General features: G+C 54.5%; 3 protein-coding genes across 3 annotated transcripts; 2 read left to right on the forward strand and 1 right to left on the reverse strand.

Annotated features, from left to right (window-relative positions):
* Positions 1-364: 364 nt before the first annotated feature.
* On the reverse strand, positions 365-2,733 carry PODANS_2_11300 (uncharacterized protein; the record flags this gene model as incomplete). The annotated part of the gene is made up of 5 exons (XM_001911907.1): positions 365-461; positions 526-2,081; positions 2,142-2,417; positions 2,487-2,584; positions 2,655-2,733. The coding sequence occupies 5 exons, from the start codon at positions 2,731-2,733 to the stop codon at positions 365-367; spliced, it is 2,106 nt and encodes a 701-aa protein (XP_001911942.1).
* Positions 2,734-5,359: 2,626 nt separating this feature from the next.
* PODANS_2_11310 (uncharacterized protein) lies at positions 5,360-6,322 on the forward strand (the record flags this gene model as incomplete). The annotated part of the gene is made up of 1 exon (XM_001911908.1): positions 5,360-6,322. The coding sequence occupies one exon, from the start codon at positions 5,360-5,362 to the stop codon at positions 6,320-6,322; it is 963 nt and encodes a 320-aa protein (XP_001911943.1).
* Positions 6,323-8,948: 2,626 nt separating this feature from the next.
* PODANS_2_11320 (uncharacterized protein) lies at positions 8,949-12,338 on the forward strand (the record flags this gene model as incomplete). The annotated part of the gene is made up of 1 exon (XM_001911909.1): positions 8,949-12,338. The coding sequence occupies one exon, from the start codon at positions 8,949-8,951 to the stop codon at positions 12,336-12,338; it is 3,390 nt and encodes a 1,129-aa protein (XP_001911944.1).
* Positions 12,339-12,796: the final 458 nt, after the last annotated feature.

The following is a 12,796-nucleotide window of genomic DNA, read 5'->3' on the forward strand; positions in this document are numbered from 1 at the left end:
AAGGCCTTGGCCGCTTTAACGTGACCTACATCCTCACACAACACAACATCAACCTCACAGCCTGTTGAGACACCATAAACAAAAATCTCATCAATCATAGTACATTACACCCCAAATACATCCCGGCACTTTCAATATGCATGTCGCATACAATCTACACAATGTGCTTAACTAGGTACATACAATAATTTCAAAAAAGCCTCCCCCCTCCCATCCATTCCATCCATGAGCCATTTCCCTTCTCGTACACCCACCCAACACCAATTTTTTTCAGAAACTCATTTTTCGTCCCATGAATATGCTAGACTCAATGCTTGCTAATTATACTAACCGAGCACGCTCAAAGAAAAAGACCGGCTCTTGCTTAGTTGCCGTTGACGTGAGGGGGCGTCGCCGCTCCGCTGGGTTGCTTGGTTCGAAGGGTGAGAGGGAACGGGTACTCATCGGGGTCCTCTTCCTCACTGTCGTATCAAGGTCAGCAAAGGTTTCAAAGCAAAAAATGCAGTAGACCAAAGTAAAACTTACGGAAGCTTCCACGCGACGTAGTCCTCAGTGCTGAGTCCCTCCCGACCCTCCTGGAGACTGGCAAAGTCGCCAGGAGTCATCATGCCGGTCCTGTCCCTGGGCGAGCCAGGCACCGAGAATGGCCGCGAGATCTTTTGCTCGGGGCCAGGAATGTAGTCCTCCTCCTCGTCACCATTGAACGAGGTTGGGTAGGCCCGTCTGAGGGCGAGCTGGCGAGCCTTGACATATTCCATGCCCATACGCTTCCAGTCAAGGAGGTCGCTCAGACGCTCCGTCCGGTTGCGCTGGTTGATGCGCTGGCGACGGCTCTTTTGTGTAAAGTCAAACATGCTCGAGGTAAGCTGGTTGACCGAGTCGTCCACACCCTTGTTACGGCGGTCGACGATGTAGATACCATAATCGCTCGAATTCTCAATCAACTCCTCCATGTAGCAGCCAAAACCGGAAAGGTTGGTTGTTATGCTGGGCACACCCATCACGGTGCATTCGGCTGGCGTGTAGCCCCATGGCTCGTAGTACGACGCAAAGACACCCAAGTGTGTGCCACGCACAAAGTCGTCGTAGTCAAGCGGGAGCACCGGGTTCGCAGAGTTCAGGAACTCTGGGTGGAAGATGATCTTGACGCGGTCCGATGGGTGGTTGAAGAGCTGTACCCGACGGATCTGGTTCAGAATAGGATCCTCGCTGTCGTTGATCATGTTGTGCGTGACAATAGGGGGAAGTCCGTGCCTCTTCATGGCAAAGAGACGGCGACGAAGCAAGACACGGTCCTGGCTGGTGAGGATCTCCTTGTCATCAGGCATCGGCTCTCCGTCGTGCCATTTGAGGGAGCGTTCGAAAATGCGTCTGCCAATGTTGCGCTCAATCGTGTCCACGGTGTCTCTGAGCGACTTGATAACGGCCTGGCCCTTGAGGGCCTCCACAGTCAGCGAGGTGGTCTGGGCGGGCATGATGATAAAGGCAACGACGGTGGTCTTGCTGCCAGAGCTCTTGAGGCGGTGGTTCAGACGAGCGAGGGACTCGATGAACATGTCTACACCCTTATTCCGGAACTCGTAGCGACCAGCCGTGAAGAAGTAGAGAGTGTTTTCAGGATCGAAATCGTAGTGACCATAGAAGTGACCGCGGACAAAGTCGTGGATCTTCTCCTTGGACTGTTGGTGAAGGTTCTGGAACTCATGCATGGCGGAGAACTTGGTGACGTTGAGACCATTGGGCAGCACTCCGTCGGGCTTGCGCTTCAAGAGATGCTCGCTCTCGTACGCGGTAATGTGCGAGACGGTGGTGAAGACATCACAGGAGTGAGCCGACGCCCGCTCGATGCAGTACCGATGGTAGATACCGCGCTTGCCAGCCTCGGCGTCGACGTCAAAGTATTGCAGGTTGTTGTAGAAATCGACCGAGCCGGCGCAGAGGTACCGACCGAGAAGCGTAGCGTGGGTGGTGAAGATGGTGGTAACATCAATACGGCGCCTCTTGCACAGAGGAAGGGCGACACCGGCGAGCCACTCGTGGAAGTGGGCAATGACAGCCTTCTTCTTTTCGTGGCACACAAACTAGAACATGGTGTCAGTGAAACCGTTGCTTTGGGCGGGTTGTAAGACCCGGAACAATACCTCTCCAAGGAACCATGCGACAAGGTAACCAAACACAACAGCCTCGTTTGTTTCCTCGTCATTATCAGGGGAGGGGATAGAGGCCACGTTCCACAGATCCGTCTTCCACTCGTTCAGATAATGATATGCGGTTTTCGTGTCAAAGAGAAGGACTCTTGGCGCACCCTCGATCAGCCAGCGACCATACAGAATACCAATGCCACGATCCCTCATGGACTGAATCGTCGCAGCAAGCTCGGGGTTGGTGGGTTCGATCGCCTCGACCTCGACGGCCGCCTGAAGGGGGGTGTTAACTGCATGGTCACGGTCCCCAATGGGGGCTAATGCAGGGCAGGAGAAACTCACAGACTGGTGATTAAGGGGTCCGATGAGCGTGTAACGGTCGCCATATTCAGCAGTTGTTACTGGAGCCTTGGACTTGATCACAGAGTAGATACCACCAACTGTGCAACGAACACCCCGGTCAGCGAAGGTTCGAGAGTGTTATTGCTTGAGAGCACATATCCAACATACCACGATGCGCCACTTCTGTCGCAATCTCGAAGAGGAGGTGGTTCCTGACCTCGCGAGGTTCGCGTCCGTCGTCTGCCATTTCGGAAATCTGAGAGGTGTCGTTTGGCTTCGAAAGTAACTTTGGCGGTTTCAAGTCAGCACAAGGCAAAGAGCTGAGAGGTTCGTTGATGGATGATGCAATGGTCGAAGAAATAGGTCAGACCCAAGATGCGGGGGAGGGGAAACGGGTTGCAGATGCGGTTCGGCCGGTGGATTATTGGGCCCAACAAAATCAAGGAAAAAACCGAAATAACGAATAACGGGTATTTGAGGAAGAAATATAGTTCGAAAACCCACCCCGGAAATGTATGCTAATAAAAAATGTTCTCGCGAGACCCAAGGGAGAGGTTGGGGTCAGCTCAGCTCAGGGCGGCCGGGCACAGAAGTTGTCTTATAGGGGAACCGCAAGCAACAAGAAATGTGACGTCGGATCCGAATGTCGCGAAACGCAGGAATCGAAGCGCGGCTGGGCAACGGCAAAGCACGTTGGAATCTCCCGAAATTGGAAAGAAGTCGAGAATAGGATCACGGGGAGACGGGAAGGGGGAGGCGTCTGCCGCAGAATGGCGCTGGGCTTGGTGGGCTGGCAAGGCTGGGGCTGTTGGTTGGACAATGGCAACTGGATGACACAGGGCACAAGCAGTGTCTTGTTGTTGAGTGAGAGGGGCGGGGAAGCTTGTATCAAGTAGCTTGGGGTTTGAGTTGGTTTATAGTGCCCTGGTGGTGCTCCGGGCTGTTAGGAAAGGCACCGAGGGGGATGGAGGTGAAAGACGGCGGCGCTTGGGTTCTTGCAGGGACCGGGGAGCTTCTCGCAGCTACTGCAGTCTGATGCACTTGGTGCCCGTACCAGCCCAAGAGAACCTCTTCTGCAGCAGCTCACGCAGCTCTTCCAGGATGCCAATGGGGTGATGCGTGGATGCCCTGCAGCGATGGAACATCAGGTGGGGACCTTTGGGAGCTGCTTCGCTGCCTTACTGGACTGCTGCGGGTGCATCGAGATGGATCGCAGACCTTCTGGCGTCGAACAAGCCGGTAATATGCAGTTTTGCCGACCAACCCCCTCGCTTCTCGACCATCAACGTTAGGTCCTTCGTTGGGTTTTTTTTTTTGAGAGACTGAGAGCTTTTCCCAACACAAGGGATCCAACGTTTGCTGGTCTGTTAGAGATAACGCCATGATTCATCGATTCCACCCGTCTCGCACTCCCCTTCAGCTGCCCCTCCCCCGATGCGAGTCTTCAATCTTCCATCCAAGCCCAAACACCACACCACCACCGGGCAGCCCTACTGCGTACCTATCCATCGCCCGCTTATTGGCACAGGAACTCTGCTAACCGCCACCGTTGCCAAGCCAGTCCGCTCGGGGATAAAATCATGAAATGTTTGTCTTTACAATTGTCTATCACTTCTGTCTGGTAGAGACATGGATAGCAGCTGGAGGAGCTCTATCTCTTGCGTCATTCCGTTGATCGCGGACCCCCGGCCGGGCTTAGTCATCATGACGACGGCGGGCCCTTGATCTGTGTTGCGCACTGGGCATCAGCACGTCAAGGTTCCACACGAAACTGGGGCTCGATGAAACGGCATGTCATTGCCCTGGCCTCCTATTCGCTGGCCTTTTGACTATCAACGAACATCAACGACATATATTCTCCCTTCAACCCGAGCGACACATCTCGACGCGAACACCTCTTCCCACTCAGGCATCTATGCCTGAACATCGCAAATTATGTTAGGCATCCAGTCACTCAATGCCAATGGCCCAAGTCCGTTCCAGGCTACGAGACGGCATGTGAATGGTTTGCTAGAAATCCCTCAATGCGGGCACTCATCAATTCCCAACACCTTGATATCGGGCCATGCCGTTATGGCGAGCAACGATAAGATGAATCCTATCCAGAAGACTGCCTCTTGTGTCTGATGAAGAGGCGCGGCAAAAGTTGGGTCTGTTGGCGTCTACACACTGAGCCTCACGGGACTTCTAAAAATAGAACATCAAGGGAGTTTCAGATGACTTCCAACCACAAAGACTTGGTGAACAAGATCTTTGTGTGCTCGGCTCCTAACTCGGTAACCGTGTTGTCTTCTTCTGACAATGCACTGCTCGTCATGTCATGAAACTGGTCATGATGGTTACGGCAATATACGCAGTCAGAGCTGTGTGGTGGTAAAACTTGCTTTGCTATGGGCTTCAACTCGGGCACATTTATTTGACAATGATGGCGATGTCCGATTATTTTCGACATGAGATCTGCTGTGTCTCACAGTCATACCCATGTACCAATCGAGAGACTACTGTCATGAAGGAAAAGTCTATTTTCACCTCGACACAACGTCGAAGCGTGGAGGACCAGCTTCCAAGAGGAACATGGCATTGTGTCCGTGGAAGACAAAGAGGTATACTCGGAAACTGGCATGTCCGTATCTGCGCCCTCTTTCAACTCGAACAAATGGAACAAAGACATCGTCTGAGTCACAACGTATATAAACTTCCGCCCGCCCCTGGGAAGTAAGTAATCTGGTCTGCCATTCAATCTTCCATTCATCAAACTTCAACAACTTTCATTCATTTCATTACCAGCGTCACTTTTTGAGTTTATAACAGAGCCAGGTTCTTCCAAGTATCTCAGGTAAGTCTCTCTGATAGAGCCGCGTCTACTAATCACCATGGGGAAGAACCGCAACAGAAACAAGAACGGTGGAGGTGGCAACAACCAGGGGGGTAACAATCCTCACCAAGGTAACAACTCTCACCAAGGCAACAGCTCCCACCATGGCAGCAACTCTCACCAAGGTAACAACTCCAACCGCGGCAACAACCACCACAACGTTAATAATAATAATCACAACAACAAGCAGAACAGCGGGCGTAATGGCAAGTGGAACAACAAGTGGAACAGGAACCACGGCAATAACCAGAATGGCAAGGGCAATAACAACCAGAACGGTAACAACAGTAACACCGGGAGCCAGAATGGCAACAGGAATAACAACAATAACCAAAATGGAAACTGGAATAACAGCAACAACCAGACCGGGCACTGGAAGAAACGGCGTCAGCAATACTGGCAGCTCATTGCCGGAGCAGAGCACGTGGGTCAAAGCCAAGTTCTCAGCATGTTCCTGTGCCATAGCATCCGGATAGGTCTGCTAGCACAAAGCTACGCAACCGTGTGTCACGCAACCGGAGGCTACAAGTCCACAGACGAGTTTATCACCAAGCACAGAGCCCAAATCCACGACTGCGAGTTGTTTTGCGTCCAAGGCCGGTTCCAGGACCCGTCCATCACACCACATTCCCTCGCCGACAAGATCGAACAGTTCCTGGAGCAGCACGCGGCATTCATTTACGAGCAATGGATCCTGCACGACCACCTAACCCACTATCCTGGCTTCAGAATGGAGGACTTTCTCGCTTATATCCGGGGCTTCTCTACCCACTCCTGGGAGCCTGTCATCAACGCGGAGGGTGCGCAGGGGAATGACACTGATGAGGATGTTGTCATGGTTGACGACGGGAGCAGTCATACGATTTACCTCGCCCAGCTTTGCAAATTTGCGCCGCTGCCTTACCTCACTGTTAGGTTTGGTCTTGTTGACCCGGATGTACCGGGGCATAGTTTTATGTAGGTTCTCGTCGTTTGGTTTTGTAAGGTGTGTATTTGTAGGAGGAGGTGGTATAACGAAAAGCGCATAAACAAAAGCATAGACGGAGCGAGGCTGGATCCTCTGCTCAATAGGGGCACTCGGTATAGAGAGTGCGACCCAACACAGCTAATTCTGATACTTAATCATTTGGAACGAAGTAAAACATCAAGACCCCATTCATTTATTTGACTTTGAAAATGTGATGTCCATGCCCGTTGATCAATTCTCGATACCTTACTGTACCCAAATATTGAGGATGAAGAAGGGCGCATCCCACGCTTGGCTGGAGCCATCTTATTCAATGACCTTACAAAGGAACCACAGTTCTCCAGAACTGAAGCCCAAGTGAAATCTTAGCATTGTCTTTGGTGATGTGCAGCTCCGGGTATAGGGTTAGGGTTACTGCCATGTCAGCTGGAAGGGGGGTCACGGGGTTTAGTTACGTGGACCGTGCGCTGCAACGGCCTAACTTGGCTGGCGCGCTGGCCAGAGCTGAACTTCCACAAACAATTCCACTCCCCAAAGCACTTCATTCTCCGACCACCAACCGCGACGACTCTCAACGCGGATTCAAGCACACTACGCCTTCTTCTATCGAAGCCTTTTTGCATCTCGAAATACTCTGTCCTATCCGTACGCGTATCTATCATGACGGCGAGATCGGAACCATGGAGAGCCCGCAATTCAAGCTCGGTGCGGGGCTTTGTTCTTCCAGCCGGCAGCTTGGACATCATCAATACCTAACTTGCCAGCACTACGGATTCGACATAGCGGGCGGGACAGACACCGATTCACTTGCCTCATGGTGAAACATGGCTGGGAAAGAATGATAATGGCCGACATTTGATACTCCGATTTGATTCAACTCTGTTTAAGCGCTTATCATGTCGGATTCCGCTCGACCCTACCCTCCATCCCCCACCCAGTCTGCGACCTCCGACCAGCAGCTTCTGCATCATTACACAACACACCAGCAAGCCAGCGCCCTTCCTGGATCCTCGCCTTGCCGTAGGCCGAGCAGCTACACCATTTTCGTCCAAGGTGGTTGTATGTGACAATCGAAGCAGGGGGATGACCTGGCCACAAATTGAAGTGGGCTGGATGACGCCAAAAGTGACCTACAATCACTGCTTTGGTCCCCACGGTTGATACACTTCATGGCCAACAGTATTTGTGGCTGCTTGCACCGCGTCCTTTTTACAGCACATGAACTACCTACAACACCACGCCACTCCAACGACCTTCTGGGAAGAGCTGGAATATCTGCTTGACAATTGCCCCACGGTCTTGCGAGTATTTGCAGTTTGCCTCGTGGTCCAATCCACGTCAGCCATCCCAAGGGTTTTCTGTTTTTATCCAGGCATTGTGCCAGGCACATGAGGCTCTCTTGGTTGTACTCCGGTATGATCAGGAGGATGTCGTCTCGAAACTGCCGGGGCGCGATGCCATGACACCCCGACTTTTCTGATGATCAACTTTTGCATTCCTTCCGCAGATGTTGCTGCCGTACGTTTGGCGTATGGCACAACACCGTCTTGCAAAAGCTACGCCAGGAACAGAGTCCCATACACTAACAGCTTCAGAGAAGCCCAGAATTAGCCCATCACGATGGCGGAGGTCAAGGGGGGAAAACCGACTTGTGTGGGAGCACGGTGGAAATCGTAAAGCAAATCTATCTTGCCGTATATAGTTTACGTGGTGTTGCAGCTTGATGAACAAGTGTTAGCAACAGCCTCAGCATTTAGATGCTGCCTGGGGCTGTTTTTCAAGCTGGGGCCAGGGTCGGTGGGCAGGGATGACAGGTTCTGAGTGGGCTCAAGAAGAGCCTCGATGCCTTCTTTGTAAATGCCCATTCTGGTGGTGCTGAACACAACGCTTGACAGGAAGAGCTCGCCTGGTCTGGCGATGATCCTCTTCGAAGGCAAGAGGAGTCGCAGGGAGTATTTGGGGTCCAACTCCTGGTGTCTGGGAGGACGGGCCCGATGACACGGACAGCGATCTGATCTCTCAGTTTTGGAGAACTTCCACGATGGTGTAGGAGGTCCATGGCGAGAGCTGCCCCTCACCTCAACCTCGAACGCAACCGCACAAGTCCTTGGGCATTTCAATTCAACACCGAACAGGAGCTCGAGGTTGTTGCAATTTCTAACGCATCGCCATTCAGCCACCACCCAGGTCGATCCTAGCCAAAACTAACAGCAATTTGCAAAAAAAGGCACCCTGCATCTTATCAGCTGCAGGCTCTCGGCAGATGCGGGCTTGCTTCCAGGTTATCAGCATCTGAGGTTGTTCTGCCAGAGTCGCCGAGTTTGGGCAAGGCGAGGCTGTGGTTTCTTTGATGGGATTGGCTGGGAGCGCACACAGCCAGGCAGAGGACGGACGGGACAGACGTTTTTCAGATTCCCACGCTGGATTTGCAATTGCTCTCTCTGCTCTCCCAGGTCGCTGTCGGTGCTGCGTCTACAGCGGACCTGTAGGCGCTGGCTGGGCTGACAGCTCCGGCCCACAGCGACAACCCCTGTCTCTCGGCTATGGAAAGGCCGCCTTGACCAACTGAAGTCACCCCAACTAACCCAAAGTCAAATATTGAATCCCGTCTCGTGCTGCGATGGACCACCAGCACCAGCACCAGCACAAGCACCAGCAGTCCTCAGCACAGCGTCGGCGTCGAAACTTTGGTCCACCGCCCAATGGCAGCCACCGTCCTCTCGAACGCCAACAAATCCACCCTCGGGTTGAGCATGATCTCGGCATGACTACTTCACGCAGACCGTCCGAACCCGCCGCCGCCGCTGCCGTGAATCGGTCCTCTGCACCTGCTCGCGAACGAGATAGAGAAAGAGAGCGAGACAGGAAACAGCAACACCAGCAACACCAGCACCAGCACCGCCATCCTCCCTCACCATTGCCGAATCCGAACCTTCCACCACCACCACCGCCGCCGCCACCTCCCCCTCCCCGAGGCCGTTCCCCGCAGTCATCAAAGTCTGAATATCCCCATCGCCGTCGCGACCGGAGCCGCAGCACCGATTACCGCCCCAGTCGTTCCTCTCGCCCATCTCAGCGTTCGCCCCATAGCCGTCGAGACCGTTCCCGCGAGCGTGACCGTGATCGTGGCCGTGACCGCGAACCAGCCCGCTCCCGCGATCGCCATCCACCGGCGGACCGCCACCGTTCACGGGAAAGGTCTTCCAGGTCTAGGAAAGACGCTCGCGATCGTCAGGGTTCTCGCTCTCGCCGGCGTGCATCGCGTTCCCCAGCATCCGTGAAGCGTCCGCGCAGCCCCAGTCCATCATCCATTGGAGGGTCGCAGCCGAAGAAGTCCCGGCGGGACCGTAGCCCAGGAAGGGCAGAGAAGGACGCGCCGAAATCTCTGCCACCAAAGCCCGCACGTCGTGATCCGTCACCAGCATCCCGTGCCCGTCGTTCAAGGTCTCCGGAAGGCCGTGACCATCGGCGGCCAAAGACTAGCAAACGGACAGGACGGTCAAGGTCACCGAGTGCGTCTCGCCGGCGGAGATCCCGGTCTCGTGGAGCGGAAACTGCTGCGTCCCAATCAACACGTCGACGTAGCAGGTCCCGTCAGCGATCTCCCCGCGCAGAGCACCGACGTCGGTCGGGATCCAGATCGCGCCCTCGTAGTCCAGCTGCGCGGGGTGCTAGGAGGCCCCCTTCTGTTGATACTGGGTCGCACCGCAAGCCCAGCTTCGATCTGAACTCTACTCGGACGCCACACGGAGCCTTACCCCCCGGTTCTCCGCGTGATTCGAGAGCAGCTAACCCTACTAAAAGCGAAGCCCCCACCGACGAGTCTAACAAGACCTCTGGCAAGTTTGATCCATCGTCTGGTTCCAACAGCATCGAGGTCAGCATGGGAACAAGGGGCAATTACCGCGGCGGTTTCAATCCCCAACAACAGAACTATCCTCCCCGCGGTGGCTACGGCCAGTCTTCGGGGCAAGGGACACCTGCATCATCCTTTCACGGCTCTCCGCCAGCACAGTCACCGTATGCTGGAAGCGGACGAGGATGGAATGGTGCACAGCAGTTTTCACCGCCAGGGTCAGTCCGGCGCCCCAAGAATGCAGTGCTCGCTAACTCACACGGCAACAGCCAATATTCCCAGCCATATCCACACAACAATTATGGGCCGCCTACCGGTCCTCAGAATCATTATCATTCCAATCAGACACAGACTCCGCCATACGCACCCACAGGCCCAGCATCTCAGTATCCTGCGGGCTCATATCGTGGTGGGCACAGAGGCGGACCTGGGGGGTTCCGGGGTGGTGCATTCGGTGGTGGCCGTGGGGCACCGCGCGGTGGCTTCAAGAGTGCATGGAACTCATCCCACCCCGATGGACGGACCTCGGATCCATCCCACACCAGCAATCATCAGTCTCCAGAGGCTCATGACAAGTCAGAGGCGAAAGATGTGTTGATGCAGGATGCTGATAACCCCTTCAGGCCATCTAAAGAATTGCAGGTTGAAGACGCAAGCAAGGAGGACAAGTCGAAAGATGACAAGATGGCTCCTCCGGCAAGCCGTGCTCCGCCGACTGGGCCCCAGTCCCAGACACCCAACAAGTTCAGCTTCAGCATGAAGACTGCGTCAAAGCCGGTCGTGGCAGTTCCACGGCCCGAGATATCGATCAAGTTTAACGCTCCTGCTGCCCCACGAGAGCCAACTGCTGCTTCCAATCCTCTTCAGAGAGCACCCCCTACGAAGCCCGAGCGAGACAGAGAGCGAGAACGGGATAGAGATAGGGACAGGGACAGGGAGAGGGATCGAGATCGAGATAGGGACAGGGACCGAGATAGGGACAGGGACCGAGATAGGGATCGGGATAGAGATAGGGACAGATCCGGATATCCCAGAAATGCTCCCACTGAGCCTGCCTCGGCCCGCTCTCGCCCGAACGACCACCGCAGACCTCACGACCTGCCTAGCAGGCAACCAGATCCCACGCCCAAGACACGCAAAGTGAAGAAGATGATGAAGCGTCTCAAGGAGAAGCCAAAGCTCCCAGAAGATCTGGCGCGGTCCAAGTCGGTGTTCTTCCGCAGACCAGGTAACGAGTCGGTGGTCGGGTCGGGCACATACGGCAAGGTGTTTAAGGGGGTAAACGTCTACACCAAGAAGCTCGTGGCGCTCAAGCGGATCCGTATGGAGGGTGAACGCGACGGTTTTCCCGTCACGGCAGTGCGAGAAATCAAACTTCTCCGCTCGCTCAAGCACACCAATGTGGTTGAGCTGCAAGAAGTCATGGTCGAGTCGAACGAGTGCTTCATGGTGTTTGAGTACCTCTCGCACGACCTGACGGGTCTGCTGAACCACCCCAACTACACCCTGGAGCCGGCTCACAAGAAGCACCTGGCCAGACAGCTGTTTGAGGGGTTGGATTACCTGCACACGAGGGGGGTCCTGCACAGGGACATCAAAGCGGCGAACATCTTGGTTTCTAACGAGGGCGTCTTGAAGCTGGCCGACTTTGGACTGGCGCGGTTCTATGCCAAGCACCACCAGCTCGACTACACCAACCGTGTCATCACCATTTGGTACCGGTCCCCGGAGCTGTTGCTGGGGGAGACGCAGTATGGTCCCGCGGTGGATATCTGGTCTGCGGCGTGCGTGCTGGTGGAGATTTTTACCAAGAGGGCGATTTTTCCTGGGGATGGGAGTGAGATTAATCAGCTGGACAAGATACACTCTGTGCTGGGGACGCCGACGAGGTCGGAGTGGCCGGATATTGTGGAGATGCCGTGGTTTGAGCTGCTGAGGCCGACGGTGAGGATGGCGAGCCAGTTTGAGGAGAGGTACAAGGGGGTTGTGACGCCGATGGCGTATGAGCTGTTGAGGAGCATGTTTAGGTATGATCCGAAGAAGAGGCCGAGCGCGGGGGAGGTGTTGAGGCATGGGTATTTTACTGAGGAGGAGCCAGAGGCTAGGCAGGCGGTTGAGTATGTCCCCCCCATTTGCAGCGTTTTTTTTTTGTGATGGGAGGTTGGTTGCTAATTATTTGAAACAGGCTGAGAGATGTCCAGGGTGATTGGCATGAATTCGAGAGCAAGGCGTTGAGGAGGGAGAAGGAGAAGAAGGAACGGGAGGAGAAGGATAGGAAGGAGAGGGAGAAGAAGGGGGTTGCCACGGCCAAGGGGGAAAAGGAAAAGGGGGAGAGGAAGAGGCCGATTGAGGGAGGTGGGGATGCTGCGCAGAGGGAGGCGAAGAGGCCGCATGTGGAGGGGGGTTCGGGGTCGGGGTCGGGGTCAAAAGCGAGATGAGCAAGCGGTTAATGCGTAGAGGATGTCATGGTGTACGACTACTACATAAAAGTCAAAATTGGGTGAAATAAAGGGATGTACAATCACGGCTGGGAAGGGATGGGGGATAGCGGTTGGGTTTTGTATGTGAGTAGCATTATTGTTATGGGTTTATGTGGTTAAGACCAAGCGGAA

The sequence above is a fragment of the Podospora anserina genome, chromosome 2 (assembly GCF_000226545.1).
Source record: "Podospora anserina S mat+ genomic DNA chromosome 2, supercontig 2".
Classification (NCBI taxonomy): domain Eukaryota; kingdom Fungi; phylum Ascomycota; class Sordariomycetes; order Sordariales; family Podosporaceae; genus Podospora; species Podospora anserina.